Here is a 20,261-nt window from a genome sequence, read left to right as displayed (position 1 = left end):
AGTATATTTACCTTTAAGGTACTAATACGTACCATTTAGAGGTACTTTTGAGTTTTTATACCACACAAGTGCCAGCTTTGCCAGCTTTTTTTTTCTTTTTCTTTTTTCTTTTTTCTTAGTTTATTGAACTTTTAGACAAAATATAAAAACGCACATCGGGCTTTTGTGTCTCATATAGTGAGAATATAAAAACACCTACTACTTACATAAAATACATGCAAATATCACTCTATATATCTATGTGCTAGTAAAATATATGTTTACAGTAGATGTTTGTTCATTTATTGTGGGGGCAAAACATATAATGCAACAATGATTAGATGTACAATAAACACTTCTCAAAAGTTATCACTTATCATATTTAATATAACTTTTAGCATAAGGAAAAGATGTATTAAAATGTGCTTTAGTCCAGTAAGTGTCCATTTTGTAATATTATTGTACAGTACATGCCTTCTGGCATTTGATTAGTAATTGATACTTTTTAGCAAATAGTATTTTGATTGTTAACTATTTTCCTCTTCATAGAGAATTTAATTTAGTTTGCAGCATTGAAACATTATTAGTAGTAGCAGTAATACACAACCAGTCAACAGTGAAGTTTTTTTAAGAGTTTTCTTCTGCTCTCTAAGCCTGCATTTATTTGATCCAAAATACAGCAAAAGCAGAAATATTGTGATATATTTTTACTATTTACAATAACTATTTTCTGTTTGAATATATTTAAAATTGTAATCTATTCCTGTGATCAAAGCTCAATTTTCAGCATCATGATCCTTCAAAAATCATTCTAATATGCTGATTTGCTGTTTAAGAAACATTTATTATTATCATTAATATTATTATCAATATTTAAAACAGTTAAGTACATCAGGATTCCTTGATGAATAGAAAGATCTGCATTTATCTTAAATAAAAAGCTTTTGTAACATTATACACTATACCATTCAAAAGCTTTTAAGTATTTGATTTCTGAAGGATCATGTGACAGGAGTAATAATGCTAAAAATCCAGCTTTGAGATAACAGAAAAAAATTACATTTACAAACAGTTATTTTAAATAGTAAAAATATTTCAAAATGTTACAGTTTTGCTGTACTTTGGGTCAAATAATTGCAGGCTTGGTGAGCAGAAGAGACTTTTTTAAAAAAACATGAAAAATCTTACTGTTCAAAAACTTTTGACTGGTAGTGTAGCTAGATCACTAACACATTATAAAAATCACATTAAATGTATTAAATATGATATATCAGGCTTTTGAGGAATGTTTATTTGCACATCTCTCAATTATCATTTATTGCACTGCATTATGTTTTTCTCCCCACATTAAAGCTCTGATCATAGGCGGTATATATATATCAATCACAAAACCAAGAATGCTGTTATTCCTAAATTCGTACATTTTAGGCACTATTACTAAAAGTTATTTTTTCTAGATTTTTGAGGAGGCGCTGTCTGCATTACCTCTTTAGAGAAAACCACTGGCAAACAAAATTGAAAAAGCATGCATACATCATCATGGGAGCATGACTCATCTCTTCCAGTGCACTGAAGGCAGGAATAATATATTCACACATGCCATGCATCCTGATTTTAGTCTTCATCACATGCAAGCACCCAGAGCACAGTGTAGCACTACAGGCTAGGTCATTTGCATGGATTCATTCTAAAGAGTGGACATATGGCCCAGGTTTGGAGCCCTAAAATGAGACAGTTTGCTCTCTCTCTGCTTCATTGGTTCAATAACACCATGCTGCAAAGTCAGAGCAATGTCAGAGGAACCCTAAAATAGCTGTTCTGGTCCTGCAAGCAGCGTCATACAGACATTAAGGCTGTTTATTAATAACAACAACAGCAGCACGCTCAGGCAAATGAGAAATGTCAATACGGCTTGGCATTCACATTAGCATGACGGAGACCAACGCTGCTCATTTACTCAGAGACTGTGATGCTGCACAGGCACGTTCATGACATGTGTTTGTAATGAGATGTCGTGATGGGATAGAGGAGACAACAGCAGGGTCTCTTCTCCTCCATGTGGTCCGGAAGTGAACTGAGGAATAACAGACAGATGTGTGAACAGTTCCCATGTGAGACGGATGAGAAGTCTTCATTTATTTTTAGGCGGCGATGAGCAATGTTTTACATCTCCTGAGTAAGACTTTGCTTTACATTACAAATGCTAATTAAGAGTCAGTATGTATTGCAAAAACGTCATTAATTTGTGGATGTAAGCATGACAAAGAAACAAAATTAGGACTGCAAAAAGTGGATCGTGACTTAGAAATTGCAGCTGCTCATGCAAGACGATACTTAACAATAGTCGACCAGCAGGGGGCCTCCATGCTGTATTTGAGTTTGTGCAGTGAAAATCTTTTCAATTGGACTAGAAAATAAACAGAAAGCTTTAGGATTTTATTTTTGATGATCTTTTGTTTTGCACGCGTGGAGTTCAAGTCAGCTTGAGTACATGATGTCCTACAAAGTGTATATGTATGTACATATGCTATATATACACACACTATGGTTAAAAAGCTTGGGGTCAGTGAGATTTTTTTAAAATACTGAAATATTTAGGAAGGACGCATTAAAATAGGACAGTAGAGACAGTTATAATGTTACACAATTTCTGTTTCAAATTAATGCAGTCTCTTAAATCTTATAAATTCATCAAAAATACTTTAAAATATATCAGGGCTCTGACACAAATATTAAGAAGCACACGTTTTTATCATTGAAAATAATAACAAATGAGCACCAAATCAGCATATTAGACATGACAAATCATGTGACAATGAAAACTGGAGTAACTAATGCTGAAAATTCAGCTTTGCCATCACAGAAATAAATTACATTTTAAAATATATTTAAATAGAAAGTAGATTTTAAATTGTAGTTTCAAAATACTGTACTGTACTGACCACAAACTTTTGAAGAGCAGTATTTGTCATGTGATATATCTTTAATTAAAAAATACAGACTTCAACCCAAGGCTATTATTATCTAAAAGTAAAACTTTTGTTACCTTAAACTAATAAATAATTTAAATTAAATAATAAAATATATATATAACAAAATGATTTTATTTCAGCTAGTTGCCAAGGCAGTATTTCTCACTTGATATACTAAAATAACTAATTAAAATGAAAATGAATAAAAACTACACTGACCAAAATTATAAATGCAACACTTTTGTTTTTGCCCCCATTTTTCATGAGCTGAACTCAAAGATCTGAGACTTTTTCTATGTACACAAAAGGCCTGTTTCTCTCAAATATTGTTCACAAATCTGTCTAAATCTGTGTTAGTGAGCACTTCTCTTTTGCCGAGATAATCCATCCACTTCACAGGTGTGGCATATCAAGATGCTGATTAGACAGCATGATTATTGCACACGTGTGCTTTAGGCTGGCCACAATAAAAGGCCACTCTAAAATGTGCAGTTTTATCACACAGCACAATGCCACAGATGTCGCAACTTTTGAGGGAGCGTGCAATTGGCATGCTGACTGCCGGAATGTCCACCAGAGCTGTTGCCCGTGAATTGAATGTTCATTTCTCTACCATAAGCCGTCTCCAAAGGCGTTTCAGAGAATTTGGCAGTACATCCAACCGGCCTCACAACCGCAGACCACGTGTAACCACACCAGCCCAGGACCTCCACATCCAGCATCTTCACTTACAAGATCGTCTGAGACCAGCCACCTGGACAGCTGCCGCAACAATCGGTTTGCATAACCAAAGAATTTCTGCACAAACTGTCAGAAACTATCTCAGGGAAGCTAATCTGCATGTTTGTTGTCCTCATCGGGGTCTCGACCTGACTGCAGTTTGTGGTCGTAACCGACTTGAGTGGGCAAGTGCTCACATTCAATGGCGTCTGGCACTTTGGAGAGGTGTTCTCTTCACGAATGAATCCCGGTTTTTACTGTACAGGGCAGATGGCAGACAGCGTGTATGACGTTGTGTGGGTGAGCGGTTTGCTGATGTCAACGTTGTGGATCGAGTGGCCCATGGTGGCAGTGGGGTTATGGTATGGGCAGACGTATGTTATGGACAACGAACACAGGTGCATTTTATTGATGGCATTTTGAATGCACAGAGATACTGAGACGGGATACTGAGGCCCATTTTTGTGTCATTCATCCACGACCATCATCTCATGTTGCAGCATGATAATGCACGGCCCCATGTTGCAAGGATCTGTACACAATTCCTGGAAGCTGAAAACATCCCAGTTCTTGCAAGGCCAGCATACTGACCGGACATGTCATCCACTGAGCATGTTTGGGATGCTCTGGATTGCGTATACGACAGCGTGTTCCAGTTCCTGCCAATATCCAGCAACTTCGCACAGCCATTGAAGAGGAGTGGACCAACATTCCACAGGCCACAATCAACAACCTGATTAACTCTGTGTGGAGATGAGTTGAACTGCGTGAGGCAAATGGTAGTCACACCAGATACTGACAGGTTTTCGGAAGCAAAATTATATATTTTATAAACAAAAGTGTTGTGTTTATAATTTTGGTCAGTGTATATAGACACATTACCAATAAAAATAAAATGAATAATAATAACAAAAACACATTAAACGTTATTAAAACTTTAACTAAAATTAAAATGAAAACAGAAAATCTAAACTTAATGTAATAAAATAACTCAAATTTAAATAAAAAATAGACTTTTTACACATTACTTTCCATTGATGTATGGTTTGTTAGGATAGGACAAAATTTGGCCGAGATACAACTATTTGAAATCTGGAATATGAGGGTAAAAAAATCTAAATATTGAGAAAATCGTTCTTAGCAATGCAATATGCTAATCAAAAATTAAGTTTTGAAATATTTATGGTAAAAAATTATCTTGTGGAACATGATCTTTACTTAATATCCTAATGATTTTTGGCATAAAAGAAAAATAAATATGTTTGACCCATACAATGTTTTGTTGGCTATTGCTTCAAATATACCCAAGCTACATACGACTAGTTTTGTGGGTCACATATATTTTTATACCCAGTTAGATGTATTATAAATTTTAATAACAATAAATTCTTTTTACAGTTATTATTTTTAGTTTTTTGGGAGGCATTCAGTAATTATAAAGGAGTGAACTCACGTAAGGAGTCAGGGGACTTAAACAATTAAAACCACACAGCGGTACAGCAATTAGATCAGCACTATCAACAACACCTGTAAACAAGAGCCATCTCTGGAGATATATGATGTTAGCATGCTCAATAGCTTTGCTTTATAGCAGCCATTAGAAAACCAAGAATCTTAACTGGACTTATCACTTAGCAAACAAGATCTTAGCACGATATCGTTCTAATATACAGTATACAGGACATGTAAATAAATGGAATATATACTGATTTTTTTGTCTCATCTGTTGTTTTTATGAGGACACTTGCTAAAGTCTTACACACCTGGAGTTTTTTCTCTCTTTTTTTTCATATGGGCAGATTTTAATTGTGGTGGATGTCAAAACACAGAAAAAAAAAATCTTATTTCCATTACAACTAACATAATTTATTGTACTACAGTGACAGTAGTATGAACTAGACTGATTAGCTGAACAAGATATTTGGGATGGAATATACCTGAAACATCAAAGTGTTGTTTTGAACATCATTATAAGCTAATTATTTAAAAATGAAACAAAACAAAAAAAGGAGTATATAGAATGTCAATCAACGTGTAACTGAAATAAGAAAAATGTCTCTATAATTGTACAAATGTTGGACTAGTTCTCTTCTCATATCGGATTCTCCAATGGAATTGCTTCATTATCATTTCAGAGTGATTAGAGACTAGAGTTTGCTCTGCCGCGCTTGTTTGAAGTCTGACATCAAAAGATTAAACATAATCTCATTGATGATGGTTTATCCTCTCTCAAAGACGGCTGCGCTGTCTGAGAATGACTGTCTGTAATCAGCAGCAGAAATCACACTGCAGGTCACAACAACTGAGACTTTTTTTACTAATGAGTAAAGATCTGAAATAATAGTAATCACAACCTTCAACAAGACAGATATAAGAGATTTACTTTCAGAGGCAGCTACATCAGTCTGAAACAAGCGATTGTAGATCAGTTCAGTTTTGATGGGACCATTCTTTTATATGGAATTCATCACAAAATTCCATATAAAATTAAAATTAGATGTAAGTTTGCATACGTTAAATAAATTAATAGCTTTGCGAAACAAACTGATAACCATAGTGCTGACTGAGTGTTTATTTTTTTTATACACCTGCCCTAATTTTCATCATAAGGTGATTTGATATTTGTTTTCACAGTAATATGATGAACAATTTATCATAGAGAAACACTTTTATTCCACTTCTATAATACATTTAGTGTTTTTGTTGAAAAAGATGCTAATAGTAATAGATAGATGGATAGATTTTCTGTTGCACCTGACAGATTCTTAAGACTTGGTCCAAGAAATCGCATTAGTGGGTAAACCCAGATTACGACTTCTGTTCAACAGGCTTCCTAAACCCAACAGATTCAGAGGATTGGTCAGGACTTGATCTTTCCGTGGTAAAGCGGTACTGTGCGACTTGTGCAAGGTTTCCCAGAGAAATGCTTACAGGTTTATTGCACAAGCCATTAAGACTCAGTTTAAGGCTGGGGGACAGTATAGAAAGCGTTAACAAAGGTTAAAGGTGGCAAATGATTATAAACTGTATTGGCAGTAATATTAGTTGCCATAATATGATGATTAAAAATAACAGTATATTAAATGCACAAACAAAAAAATTCATTTATTAACTTAAACCATAATTTAAACATGAAAACCTTGCTACAACTTCTATGAGAAAGCCAGCCATCCATCCATTTTCATGGGCCGCTGACCCTACAGCACCAAGTCAATTAACTGAAGCTGAGTTAGCATAATAAGCTCTACTCAAACTATTTAACACATGCAACTAACTGGTTTACGTTTCCAGGACCCACGACAGATTAGTTAAGACAAGCATGTATCATAGTATTAAGACCAACTGTAGTGATAACAATAAAAATAAAGTTTTAAAAATTATTCTAAATGTAACAGAATAGCACATCACAACTATAATGTTAATGGCAAAGACAAATGAGATCGTTGAAATTACTATCAGAGCGACTTTTTCCCGCTAATGAGCGATAAAAAACATAGAGAGCCAATCAGAATCCATTTGGTTTAACGCGCCTGAACATAAAGCGACAGATAGTATAATAAACAACGTTATCATCCGTTGGTGTGGACGTTATCCTTCTTGGTGTGAACGGTACACTTAAATAAATTAAGTACTGAAACAATTTAAATACATTCACCTTATTCTTCAGCGCGGAAGTAAGCCTATGAGATTTCCGGTTTATTAGCCGTTATTGGAAAATAACCAGAAGCATAACAACGTGCAGTAAAAGGTAAAAATGTTTGTACTACAAACCAGTGTGCCCTGGTTAAAAAACCAGCATATGCTGGTAGGTATGTTTTGATGCTGGAATGCTGGTTAGGTAGGTTTTGATGCTGGTTTAAGCTGGTTCTTTGCTGGTTTATGCTGGTCCTTTGCTGGTTTATGCTGGTCCTTAGCTGGTTGAAGCTGGTCCTTAGCTGGTTTAAGCTGGTCCTTTGCTGGTTTTTGCTGGTCATGTTGCTGGTCAAGGACCAGCATGAACCAGCAAAGGACCAGCATAAACCAGCAAAGGACCAGCATAAACCAGCAAAGGACCAGCTTCAAAACATACCTACCAGCATATGCTGTTTTTTTCACCAGGGTGTTCATAATTAAGATGATACATTAAATAATAGACACACACATTTGCAACATAAAGCAGAAAAATTAGCTGTACAAAACAGCTAATTTTGCTGCTTTATGTTGCAAATGTGTGTCTGTTATTTTATTATCAACTACCCTAAAAATAGGTGGATGCGGATGAGTCCAGAAGCCAGACCTATTACTTTTACAAATAGCAGCGGTGGATACACATACAAATGTAGGAATTATTACTTATTTATTTATATTGATGGTGGTATGAATAGCTGTATAACCTGAACTTATAAACTAATAGATCTAGGCTTAACTATTGGCTTCATTATAGAAGTCAGAGTAATCATAATCATCCAGCAAAAAATCATAAAAGATTCATTTTGGAATTAACTGGAACAAATCCTAACTGATCCTAATGGAATTTTTCTTCTCATATAGGATTTTAACATAGTGCAAAAACAAATGTAAAACTTTTAAAAGTTCCCAACAGAGCTATTATGATTAGCAATAGGATGAACTACCAGGTAGACAATCAGAAAGATTTTAAGAAAAACTTAAATCGTAATTCAAAACTAACATTACCATTATTCCAAAACAATATGATTCCAATAAAAAACAATGTAATGTCCAAAATGACTCTAGGAATTGAAGTTTATTTATCTGACTCAGATGGGATTCTAATTTTATACCATTATGATCATAGAACCACAGAATTGTATTTAGGCTATTTATTTATTTTACTATGTGCTAGCCAATGTTGTAAGACTCAGTTGTACTGGACTCTAAAGTCTTTTAAATTTAGCATACTCTCGGTGACAGAGTGTAATTGCTGGACGGGTGGGGTGTGAGGAGGAGTGGTTGGATGCTCTCTGCGAACGCAGCCAAACACTGTCACCTTTCTTGGCAGGGAAAGAGACGTGCCATCAACTACTCAACTAACACTTCGCGGGACAGTTTTTCATAGCGTTTTCTTTTTGCAACAAAGTTCAAATCATATGAATACTTCTGAACCGTATGATTTTTTTGTGGAATATCATTTCGCTGATGTAAAGAACAAAATCCTGTGGAATAATTTGCCTCCGGAGTTTATGCAGATCCTCACTAAACGCTACAGGTAAATCAACTCAGGCGAAGTGATGCGTGAAGTGTGACTCTGTCCGTAGTATTTTCTCATTTCTGTATATGGCAGTTATTTACATGCTAGAAGAATTCCCAAACATATTGTTTTAACGCTTTATTGTTTGCTTGTCTGTTCGGTCCTCAAATTTAATTGGTCAAGCGGAGCTCCACGAGCTCTGATAAGATATAACTTAATAGTAGTTTATAACAATGGGGCGGTTCGCTTTTTGTCTCACTGTCGGGATTCAGGAGTAAGGAGCGGGTTTTATGAAAGTGTCCGGTTTTCTCTCGCAGAGGTGCCTGGTTTTGCATGCAGCTCGGTGTGTCTTTTTTTAAAAATCATAGCGTCGACGTTTTCTCTGGTATTCAGCGGTACCATTATTGCTCTGGGTTTCTCAGCCAGTGCAGGGAAGAAAAAATTATGTCTTTGTTATCCTTGACAGGCCTTTATCTCTCAGACGAGTAGCGACAAAGTTTGAGGCTTTAACTTCTTTTGGAACTATTTTCGTTGACCAAGGAAAAAATATACAAATTAGACAAATTTGATCTGAAATGTAAGTTAATTTCATAAATAGAATTACAACGTTAAAGGGATAGTTTATCCAAAAATGAAAATTCTGTTATTAATTACTTATTCTCATGTCGTTCCAACACGTAAAACCTTTGTACATCTTCAGAACACAAATGAAGACATTTCTGATGAAATCCAAGAGCTTTCTGATTCTGCATAGACAGCAATATAACTGACCCATTCAAAGCCCAGAAAGGCAGTAAGGACATTGTTAAAATAGTCCAAGTGACATCTGTGGTTCAACCCTAATTTTATGAAGCTACGAGAATACTTTTTGTGAGCAAAGAAAAATAACGACTTTATTCAGCAATTTCTTCTTTTCCGTGTTGGCCTTTGACGCACGCAGGCGTGTGGTTCTGCTGACGCAGGAGACGCCGGTCTGATGTAGAACCCGGATACACTGCGCCTTGTTTGCAAGCAGAGGAATGCACACGTGTCCTGGCACTGTCGTGATCGTGCATTCAAGACTGACACGGTAGAGAAGAAATTGTTGAATGAAGTCGTTATTTTTTTGTGACAGTGTCTAAAAGTAACAATGTTTTATTGATGTCCTTACTACCTTTCTGAGCCTTGAACGTGGTAGTTGCGTTGCTGTTTACGCAGGTTCAGAAAGCTCTTGGATTTCATCAAAAATATCTTAATCTATGTTTTGAAGATGAATGAAAGTTTTACAGGTTTGGAACGTCATGAGGGAGAATAATTAATGACAGAATTTCATTTTTGGGTGAACGAACCCTGTTCATTTAACTGTTTTCATTGGCGGAGGAGAAATATACAAATTAGACAAATTTGGTCTGAAATGTAAATTAATTACTTAATTATAATTACAAAGTTATGTCAGTTAACTACTTTATTACATAGCCCTTTTTTAATTTTTTTCAATTTTTATATCATAATTTTATTGTATAACATGTTTCTTATTGTTTTGTTAAGTCTTAAATGTAAAGTTTGCTTTCTTGGAAACTTTTGGTTATACTAGATGAACTTGTTCTAAAAATGCAATTACTTACTATTATTAATTACTTTTTTTTTTTACTTGTACACTTACGTTTTTTACAAGATGTTTCTCAAGTTCAAGCACTTGCTAATTGGATCTTTGCATGTTTGGCTAAGGGAATCCCTAGTAATAGTAGGCAGGAGAGGGAGAAGAAACATGTTTACGCCGCCCAACTAGAAATGCCCTGTGGAAAACCACAGGCTGATTTTGTCTTAAAACAGATTATCTTCCTGGAAGACGCTGCTGATCCCACATGGCATTTGGGCTGCAGTGTATATTTATAGAGCAGACACTTGCACCTTTTTGGCATATATGTATGGGTCCATTATCCGTCTATCCATTCTTAAAATAGAACAAGGGTTTATTTTTAATCTTTGTGCGACAAAAATAGTCAAAGCGCAGCAGTGTGAAAGCGCACCACTTTAATACTATAATACTGTTTATTCATGGACAGTGTTTGCGTCAAGGCTGGAATACACTACACAACTTTTAAAACACTAGACATCATACACTTACTGATTTTGTAAATAGTGACAAAGGAAAGCTGGCCATCATACACTCATACACGCATGAGGATCATACACTAGCAGACTCATTCCGTCGTTCTGATCACAGCAAACTCGCTCAGAAACATGCACCTTGTTGCTAGGAAAACAATATGTGTTCTAAAATTTGCCTGAAAATATCAAAAAACGTGTAGTGTATTCCAGGCTTCAGAATGGATAATAACCACTTTGCATGTGGAAATACATTTGTTTACTAATGAAAGTATATTTCAGTTCACAGGAGTGATTACCCAAAGGCTCCAGATGTGATCTAATTGCAGTGAATGGCCTAAAAGGAAACAAAATGGCTAAAATCTGCACTGAACAATCGTACCCTTCACAAAGATCCGCCTTCACTCCTGAACCAGCTCTCGAATGCATCGAGAGAGGGGAAAGGTCAGAGGAGATGCCACACACATATATAGACAAATCAATAGTTATTCTGCTTCTAGTCTGAACACTTCTCACACTCAATGCATGTCTGATTTTAGCATTTAATTCCATATATTTAATTTGGTATATTTGTCTCATTTGCAGTGATCAGCCACCCTATGGACTAATGGGCAGGTGATTTGATCTGTTGATTTGTTTGAAATCTGAGAAAGATTTTATACATTAAAAGGTCATTTTAATAAGTTATTGTACCTTCACTTTCAGGATGTCCCAGTTCATGCTGAGGTTTGGAGGAAGATCCAATAAATGTAAAGTCGCAGAATGCAGTAATTCAGTTATGGTAACAGAAGAGTCTGAAGACATAGCAGGACAAATGGATGCATCATACGACAACAGAGAACAAGAACTGTGCAATTGGAAGTGAGTGAAAACATAAACATTTGTACAAATGTATTGCTGTCAAACAAATTTCGACATATGTATAATAGTATATATATGTTTTGTTTTTGTTTTTTAATGGAACAATTTATTGAAAGTTTAGATAAAATATATATTTTTAAAGTCTGCATATGTGACCATGAACCACAAAATCAGTCATAAGTAGCATGGGTTTATTTGTAGCAATAGCCAAAAATACATTGTATGAGTCAAAATTATCATTTTTTCTTTCATGCCAAAAATCATTAGGATATTAAGTAAAGATCATGTTTCATGAGTATATTTTGTAAATTTCCTACCATAAATATATCGAAACTTATTTTTTGATTAATAATATGCATTGCTAAGAATTTAATTTGGACAACCTTAAAGGTGATTATCTCAATATTTAGATTTTTTTGCACCCTCAGATTCCAGATTTTCAAATAGTTGTATCTCGGCCAAATAGTTGTCCTATCCTAACAAGCCATACATCAATGAAAAGCTTATTTATTCAGCTTTCAGGTGATGTATAAATCTCAATTTCAAAAAATTGACTGTTTTTGTGGTCCTTGGTCAGATATATGTTTTTTGTTAAGTATAATTTTGATACACCAAACTTCTATGACTCATGTTATGATATATTGAGAATGTGAAGCTTAGGTGGCCAAACCATGCAGAAGTGTGCAGCTGCTAATATTTATATGGTCAAAGATGAAATTCTGATAGCTTATAATGCAAATAAATGACATTTTTATAACAGTATAGCAGACTACTATCATAAAATGTATATAAATATCAGTTGTCACGCTATATTCCCGATAATATGTCTTAATTAGATGATATTTAAATGCTCTGTAGTACTTGTGGGGGCAAAATATAATGCAATGCAATACAGAGATGACTAAGAGATGTACAAATAAACATTCCTCAGAACCCTGATGTATCATATTTGATACATTTTAAAACAATTTTCCTAAAAAATTATGCATGGGTTATGCATTGAAATATTACTAACACTGTAAGTATAGTAAAAGACATGTGTGTACCACAACCTGAAAGGTGATGTTTTTACAAATATACTAAAAGGCCTTTTACTTGCTAAAAATATAGATTGTGTACAACAGGTACACAAGTTTTAATGTTGATATTGATAATTGAGAGGCCATTTGTGTATTAACTATGATGCAGTAGCAAAAATTAAGTAATGCACGATGCATTTTTGTAATATAGATCAGGGGTTTTCTGTCTTTTAGATCCCCCAAATATTATCATCCCCATGCAAGGAATCCCTATCCTAAAATGTAAAAAGACAGCTGTTTAAAGATCCAATTTACGCTGTCAAAATTAATATTATAATAGTTAATTAAAATTTAGTTTATACTTCGTATAGTACTATATTTATTATATTTATTTAAATCTTTAAAAAAAAATTAATCACATTTATTTATTTATTTTACATAGTTTTACATTATTTACAGCCTTGTTTTAATTTGTTGGTCTGCAGAAGGTGTGATCACATTCAGGCATGAATGCACAATTTCTGCCTTTCCAACAAACTAATTGTGCAGCTAATTATCAGAAATACTTGGAGAGGAAAATAATCAGCCCTAATGCAATGCCCTGATCTGTAGTGAGATTAAGTGTGTTTCTCAAGACAACAACAGTGGATGTGCTGACAGTGACCTTATAATCCCCTGCTGTCTGCTACACACATACTTTTTCCCCAGTGGTATATACTGCTTCTTACCTGCTTGAATTTAACACACTAAAAAATGCATGTCCCACATTGTGCAGGCCCACAGAATTAAAACTGCACAGAATTTAAAAATACATAATTCACAAGATCTTTACATCACTCTCCCCTTCCTTGTTCATTTATTAAATATTTAGGTTAATTTGATAATGCTTTTAGCTACCACTAAGAATGTAGTACTGTCAGCTCCATTTAACACTGTTTAACACATTTGAATCCATTTAGCAGATCCAATTTCATCCAATTGCAAATCCAATGTACATTACTTCCCTGAAAATAAGTGTGGAAAAAAATTTAGGACATTAAGCCAAAAGAAGCCATGTTTTTACCACATTTCCTATTTTATCTCTAATCAAATTAGAGGAGTAAAACCAATATCATTGTCTTTACAGTTTCAACAACAATGCGAATAACTGGCCTCTTGCGACACTGAATATGAACAACTGCAACAACACAGATGAGTATGTGAGAAAGTTAAATATTACTACATGTTGCACTGATGTACATTCTTGCTACCTGCTTAATAGCAATAATTATTTTAATGCAGCAAAAAGGATGACAGGGAAATAAAAAAAGATGATAAGAAAGAAGAACCAAAAAAGGACGAGAAGAAAGATGAAAAGAAAGAGGAGAAAAAAAGACGAGAAGAAAGACGAAAAGAAGGGTGAGAAAAAAGATGAAAAGAAAGATGAGAAAAAAGATGAGAAGAAGGATGAGAAAAAAGATGATAAAAAGAAGGAAGAGGAGAAACCGTGAGTATTTGAACTAAATGAAAAAATAATTCAATTTTGCTATACGTTCATTTGTGAACGTTTTTATTTTATTTTTTAGAAAACAGGTTTGGATCATGGATCCAGCGACAGATATGTACTATCACTGGCTAACCATTGTAGCAATGCCTGTCTTCTACAACCTAATGATGCTTGTTACCAGGTAAATTTATATATTAGATTTTTTCTATTTAAATTTTTATATTATTATATCTATTGCATTAATGCTTTTGGGATATTTTTAATATGTTGTAATGTTAGTATTCAAATAATTATGAAAATAATCAGTAATTATATTTAATTATTCATTCTAAATATTAGTTATTATTTAAATGATGGGAATGTTACAGCTAATTATCAAACAAATAAGAAAACTATATGAAGAAATATGAACACTACCAGTCAAAAGTTTTTGAACAGTAGGATTTTGTAATGTTTTTTAAAGAAGTCTCTTCTCCTCACCAAGCCTACATTTATTTGATCCAAAGTACAGTAAAAACAGTGAAATATTTTTACTATTTAAAATGACAGTTTTCTATGTGAATATATTTTAAAATGTAATTTATTCCCGTGATTTCAAAGCTGATTTTTAGCATCATTATTCCAGTCACATGATCCTTCAGAAATCATTCTAATGTGCTGATTTGATGTTCAAGAAACATTTATTGTTATGTTAAAAAAAAAGAGCAGAATTTTTCAAGTTCCTTTGATGAATAGAAAGTTCAGAAGAACAGCATTTATCAGAAATACAAATCTTTTGTAACATTTTAAATGTCTTTGTCATCGCGTTTGATCAACTTAAAGCATGCTTGTTAAATAAAAGTATGAATTTCTATAATTTCTTACCAAAAATTAAAAAAAAATGTTAAAATCAATCAATTAAAAACAATTTATTTCACATAAATGCTGATCTGTGGATCTTTCTATTCATTAAAGAATCCTAAAAAAAAGGTACTCAACTGTTAAATATAATAGATAATAATAATAATAATAATAATAATAAATGTTTCTTGAACAGCAAATGAGCATAATAGAACGATTTCTGAAAGATCATGTGACACTAAAGACTGGAGCAATGATGCTGAAAATTTAGCTTTGATCACAGGAATAAATTACATTTTATAACGTATTCAAATAGAAAACAGTCATTTTAAATAGTAAAATATTATTTCAAAATTGTACTGTTTTTGCTGTACTTTGGATCAAATAAATGCAGGCTTGGTGAGCAGAAGAGACTTCTTTAAAAAAACATTAAAAATCTTTTTTGACTGGTAGAGTATAACGAAATGTTCTGGTGTTATTTTGTGGTGACAGTGGTAATTATATCCTCTGTCTGTTTGGATTTTCTTTTTTTTATTTTAAACAGAGCCTGTTTTAATGAACTGCAGGATGATTACACCATCTTATGGATAGTTCTAGACTATTCATCCGATGCCATCTACTACATTGACACATTTGTGAGATCAAGGACAGGTGAGATTATTAGTCTCTGTATTCACTAAGTCATATTTGACTATAACAGTAAACAGTAAACTACAATCCTACAATAGCTATTGCTTTTATTGAAGAACATACAATATTAGAATACAGATCAGCACTGTGAGCACTGTACATAACAATGAAATTGTTTTGACAGGTTTCCTGGAGCAGGGCTTACTAGTGAGAGAGTCTAAGAAGCTGTGGGAACACTACAAAAAGTCACCACAATTCAGATTTGACATCTTCTCCATGATCCCGACAGACATATTAATGCTAAAAGTGGGCTACAATAATCCCGAACTAAGATTCAACCGGCTTTTCAGAATGGCTCGTCTGTTTGAGTTCTTCGACCGCACAGAAACCAGAACCAACTTCCCCAACATCTTCCGAATCAGCAATCTCGTCCTGTACATCCTTATCATCATCCACTGGAACGGCTGCATCTTTTTCGCCATCTCAAAAACGATCGGTTTTGGCTCAGACACTTGGGTTTACCCCAACATCAGCGACCCTGAATTTGGCCGTCTTGCCAGGAAATACATCTACTGCCTGTACTGGTCCACTCTCACGCTCACCACCATTGGAGAGACGCCGCCGCCTGTCCGAGACGTTGAGTATCTATTTGTCGTTTCTGATTTCCTCATCGGCGTGCTTATTTTCGCCACCATCGTCGGTAACGTCGGTGCCATGATTTCCAACATGAATGCATCCCGTGCAGAATTCCAGGCCAAGATTGACTCCATCAAGCAGTACATGCAATTCCGAAAGGTCACTAAAGATTTGGAGGCCCGTGTCGTGAAGTGGTTTGACTATCTTTGGACCGAACAGAAGACCTGCGATGAAAAGGAAGTGCTCAAGAACCTCCCAGACAAGCTCAAGGCGGAGATTGCCATCAACGTGCATCTGGAAACCCTTAGGAAGGTGCGTATCTTCCAGGACTGTGAAGCGGGTCTTCTTATTGAGCTCGTCCTTAAACTTCAACCACAGGTTTTCAGTCCAGGCGACTACATTTGCAAGAAGGGAGACATCGGGCGAGAAATGTACATTATTAAAGAAGGCAAACTAGCTGTGGTGGCGGATGATGGCGTCACGCAGTTTGTGGTGCTCGGCGACGGCGCTTACTTCGGTGAGATCAGCATCCTCGGCATCAAAGGCAGTAAAGCCGGAAACCGTAGGACTGCTAACATACGTAGCGTGGGATACTCCGATCTGTTCGCGCTTTCGAAAGATGACTTAATGGAGGCGCTAACCGAGTACCCAGAAGCCAAAATGGCGCTGGAGGAGAAAGGTAGGGCTATTCTGATGAAAGACAATCTCATTGACATGGCTGCGGCCAATGCTGGTGCAGACCCGAAGGACCTGGAGGAAAAGGTCAGCGTCCTGGAGACCAATCTAGACGTGATGCAAACCAAATTTGCTCGTCTTATGGCAGATTGGACATCCAGCCAGAACAAGATCAAACAAAGGATCGCCAACATGGAGGCCCGAGTGAAGACTCTTAGGGAGGAGGATTTGTCAGAGGTCGTGGAGGATAAGAAGGACAAATAGTTCTACACCAAAATAGACTAACTTCGCACTACGTCTCTGGATTATGATTACACATTCACCCATATAGAGGAATCTGGCATCATTTGAGAGGAATTGCTTGATCTCAAAGTAGTACAGCAGCAACATGTACTATTTATAGATGATTCAGTCAGAGACTTGGCAGTTCACAAGACTTAAACCTAATTTGTGAAGGCACGTAAACAATGACAGATCAGACCGTTTCAGCCTCGCTAATGCAGGGTTGTTTTGAATTCATTTCAGACGACAATGCACCAAGAACATCTTTCTGTTTTTGGACGTTTTGGTTTCTGGTGTTGTCGCTGTTAGGTATTGCAGTGTCTGAATATCAGGTAGTGTGATTCCTAAACTGATTTTTAGGAGGGATATTGTGCAGCTATACTCTCTGTGAGATGTCATGCTGTAAGTGGTTTTGAAGCAGCATTGGTCAAAACGCACAATATCCTTCAATTTTGTTGCAATTTTCTAATGACTTCTCAGGAATAGCTCCTAAGCTTTGTCTGCAATATCATTAAAGGAATAGTTCACCCAAAAATAAAAATGACCCCATGAATGATTCACTCTCAAGCCATCCTAGGTGTATATGACTTTTTTCTAGGGCTGCCCCCTAATAGTTGACTAACCGTTAGTTGACGGGGAGAGGCTTGGTCAACCAGAATTTTATTAGTTGATTAGTCGCAGAAAAAAAATTCCACATGAAATGACGAAGTCACGCAGTCCGTGACAGACAGATCCTTAATGGCTGATCTATGTATGCTATGTAGGCAATTAAAGGCAATTAATAAATGGGCGACTAATGCTTAAAATGAAAGACTACTAGTCGAACCAAAAAAGAAGTCTTTAGTCGAGGGCAGCCCTATTTTCTTCTTTCAGATGAATACAGTTGGCGCTATATTAAAAAAATGTTCTGGCTCTTCCAAGCTTTATAATGGTAGTGAATGGGTGTTGAGATTTTGAAGCACAAAAAAGTGCATCCATCCATCATAAAAAGTACTCCACATTGCTCCAGGGTGTTAATAAAGGCCTTCTGAAGTAAATCAATGCATTTGTGTAAAAAAATATCCATATTTAAAATTTATAAACTGTAATCTCTAGTTACCGCTAACTGTTGTGTGTGTTTACACGAGAGCGGTGTTCCAGCGGATGATGTAGTCATGTGATGAACGCGGTACAGCAATAAAGAGAGCAAAACAAAACACTGGTCAAGAATTAGAAGTACAAAAAGAAGAATGTCGAAGGATTTTGATATAAGCCCAGAGGAGACTGGTTTTCCTTTGCTGTAAACAAAACTTGGTTCTCGCAAGACTAGCATATTCTCACTGGAGCTGACACTACGCCTATATCCTTCATGAACGTGCATACGGCAGTTAGCAGAAGCTAGAGATTACAAAATTAGTTTATAAAGTGTTAAAAATGGATCCTTTTCTTACACAAACACTCCATAAGGCCTTTATTAACCCCCTGGAACACTCTTTTTATGATGGATGAATGTATTTTTTTGTGCTTCAAAAACTCAACAGCCATTCACTGCCATTATAAAGCTTGAAACAGCCAGGATATTTTTTAATATAACTAATATAACTGTATTCGTCTGAAAAAAGAAAGTCTTATATAGCTGAGATGGCTTGAGGGTTAGTAAATCAGTTTTTGGGTGAACTATCCGTTTAAGCCAGCATAAATACCAAAGCACAACATCCTGTAATGTGATAAAATGGTTTATTTTTGTTTATTTTTAATATGAGAATAACATGGAGGGCCCCCCATTTTAGTCCATCATGTTTGGTTCATGTGTGTTTTCGTTATGCTAATGAAAAAATGCATATGTGCTGGATTAAATAAAAATATTTTAGAAATTTTCCTAACATTTTGTGTCATTTGTGGATTGATTTGTTGAGAAAAAAGATCTATAAGTCATCCATACTGTGCAGTTGTTCTGTGTCTGAGCCTGTTCAGACTTGCCCTTAATGTGACAAGCAATGACTTCAGTGTGGCTCCTCCATGGGGGCCGGCAGCCCAACAATTAGACCTACCAAACATCAATGGGTGATTAAGGAGCTGTGTTGGAAATGCAAACGTTGCAGTTTCTACTCCTGAGAGGAACACAAAGAGACTGGCATGTAAAAAGAAATTGGGCATCAGCATCTAAGCATTTAAGTTCCTTTTAGTTTAGTTTTGAACTACTTACTGATTACAAAAAAAGGACACTCATTCAGTCAGACTTAATATTATAGATTTGGTTTTTTTTTTTAGAAATGTAATCTAGATGCTTGTCCAAAGTTTTGAGAGTCAATTATGGAAAGCAGCTGAGAATTATCACAATTATTATTACAAGAACAGCTTGTAATGCAAATGACATTACATGACAGTTATCAGGTGTCAACCTACCTGAACTTTGTGCAACACGGGGTGCTAATTAGGCTGCCTTTTCTCTCTCTTCCCCCAGGGACAGAAATCAAGCAGCGGTTTGCTATTGTGAGGTAAATGTGGAGGTGAGAGCAGTGCAGCAAAACTGTTGTGGATGAGAGACCATCAGACAGAATAGACTCAGGCTGACATTTGCTTGAGTGCACAGCAGGCCGTGTAAAATGAAAGCTTGTATGCTTTCTTTGCCTGTGTTTTTGAAGCCACATCACTCTCTTTCTTATAATCAGCCTCTCACTGAATCTAATGATGCAAGGATATGCTGGATTATGTTGTCATGGTGGTGCAAAAAATACAGTTGGGTCTAGAAGTAAAGTTTTTTTTTAACTTAGGAATGAACTTAATATTTTAGGAGCATTATGATGTAAAATGTATTCAAATAAAAATATACATTTTGTGCAAACTTGGAATTCATGCCAGATTGAGGACTGCTATTTTAAAGCAAGAAAAGTACAATTTTGTAT

The 20,261-nt window shown here is 35.4% G+C and overlaps 1 protein-coding gene across 1 annotated transcript; it reads left to right on the top strand.

The window, feature by feature from the left end:
- The first annotated feature begins 8,661 nt into the window (after positions 1 to 8,661).
- On the top strand, positions 8,662 to 19,169 carry LOC127171568 (cyclic nucleotide-gated channel cone photoreceptor subunit alpha). Its single transcript, XM_051120336.1, is given in 10 exon segments — positions 8,662 to 8,877; positions 11,230 to 11,391; positions 11,533 to 11,562; positions 11,653 to 11,808; positions 13,954 to 14,022; positions 14,109 to 14,193; positions 14,195 to 14,313; positions 14,393 to 14,494; positions 15,698 to 15,804; positions 15,968 to 19,169. Coding segments are annotated over 9 exon segments (2,151 nt in total). The 5' UTR covers positions 8,662 to 8,877; positions 11,230 to 11,299; the 3' UTR covers positions 17,359 to 19,169.
- Positions 19,170 to 20,261: the final 1,092 nt, after the last annotated feature.

The sequence above is a fragment of the Labeo rohita genome, chromosome 1 (genome assembly GCF_022985175.1).
Source record: "Labeo rohita strain BAU-BD-2019 chromosome 1, IGBB_LRoh.1.0, whole genome shotgun sequence".
Lineage (NCBI taxonomy): Eukaryota > Metazoa > Chordata > Actinopteri > Cypriniformes > Cyprinidae > Labeo > Labeo rohita.
This window is presented reverse-complemented; position numbering and strand designations above follow the sequence as displayed.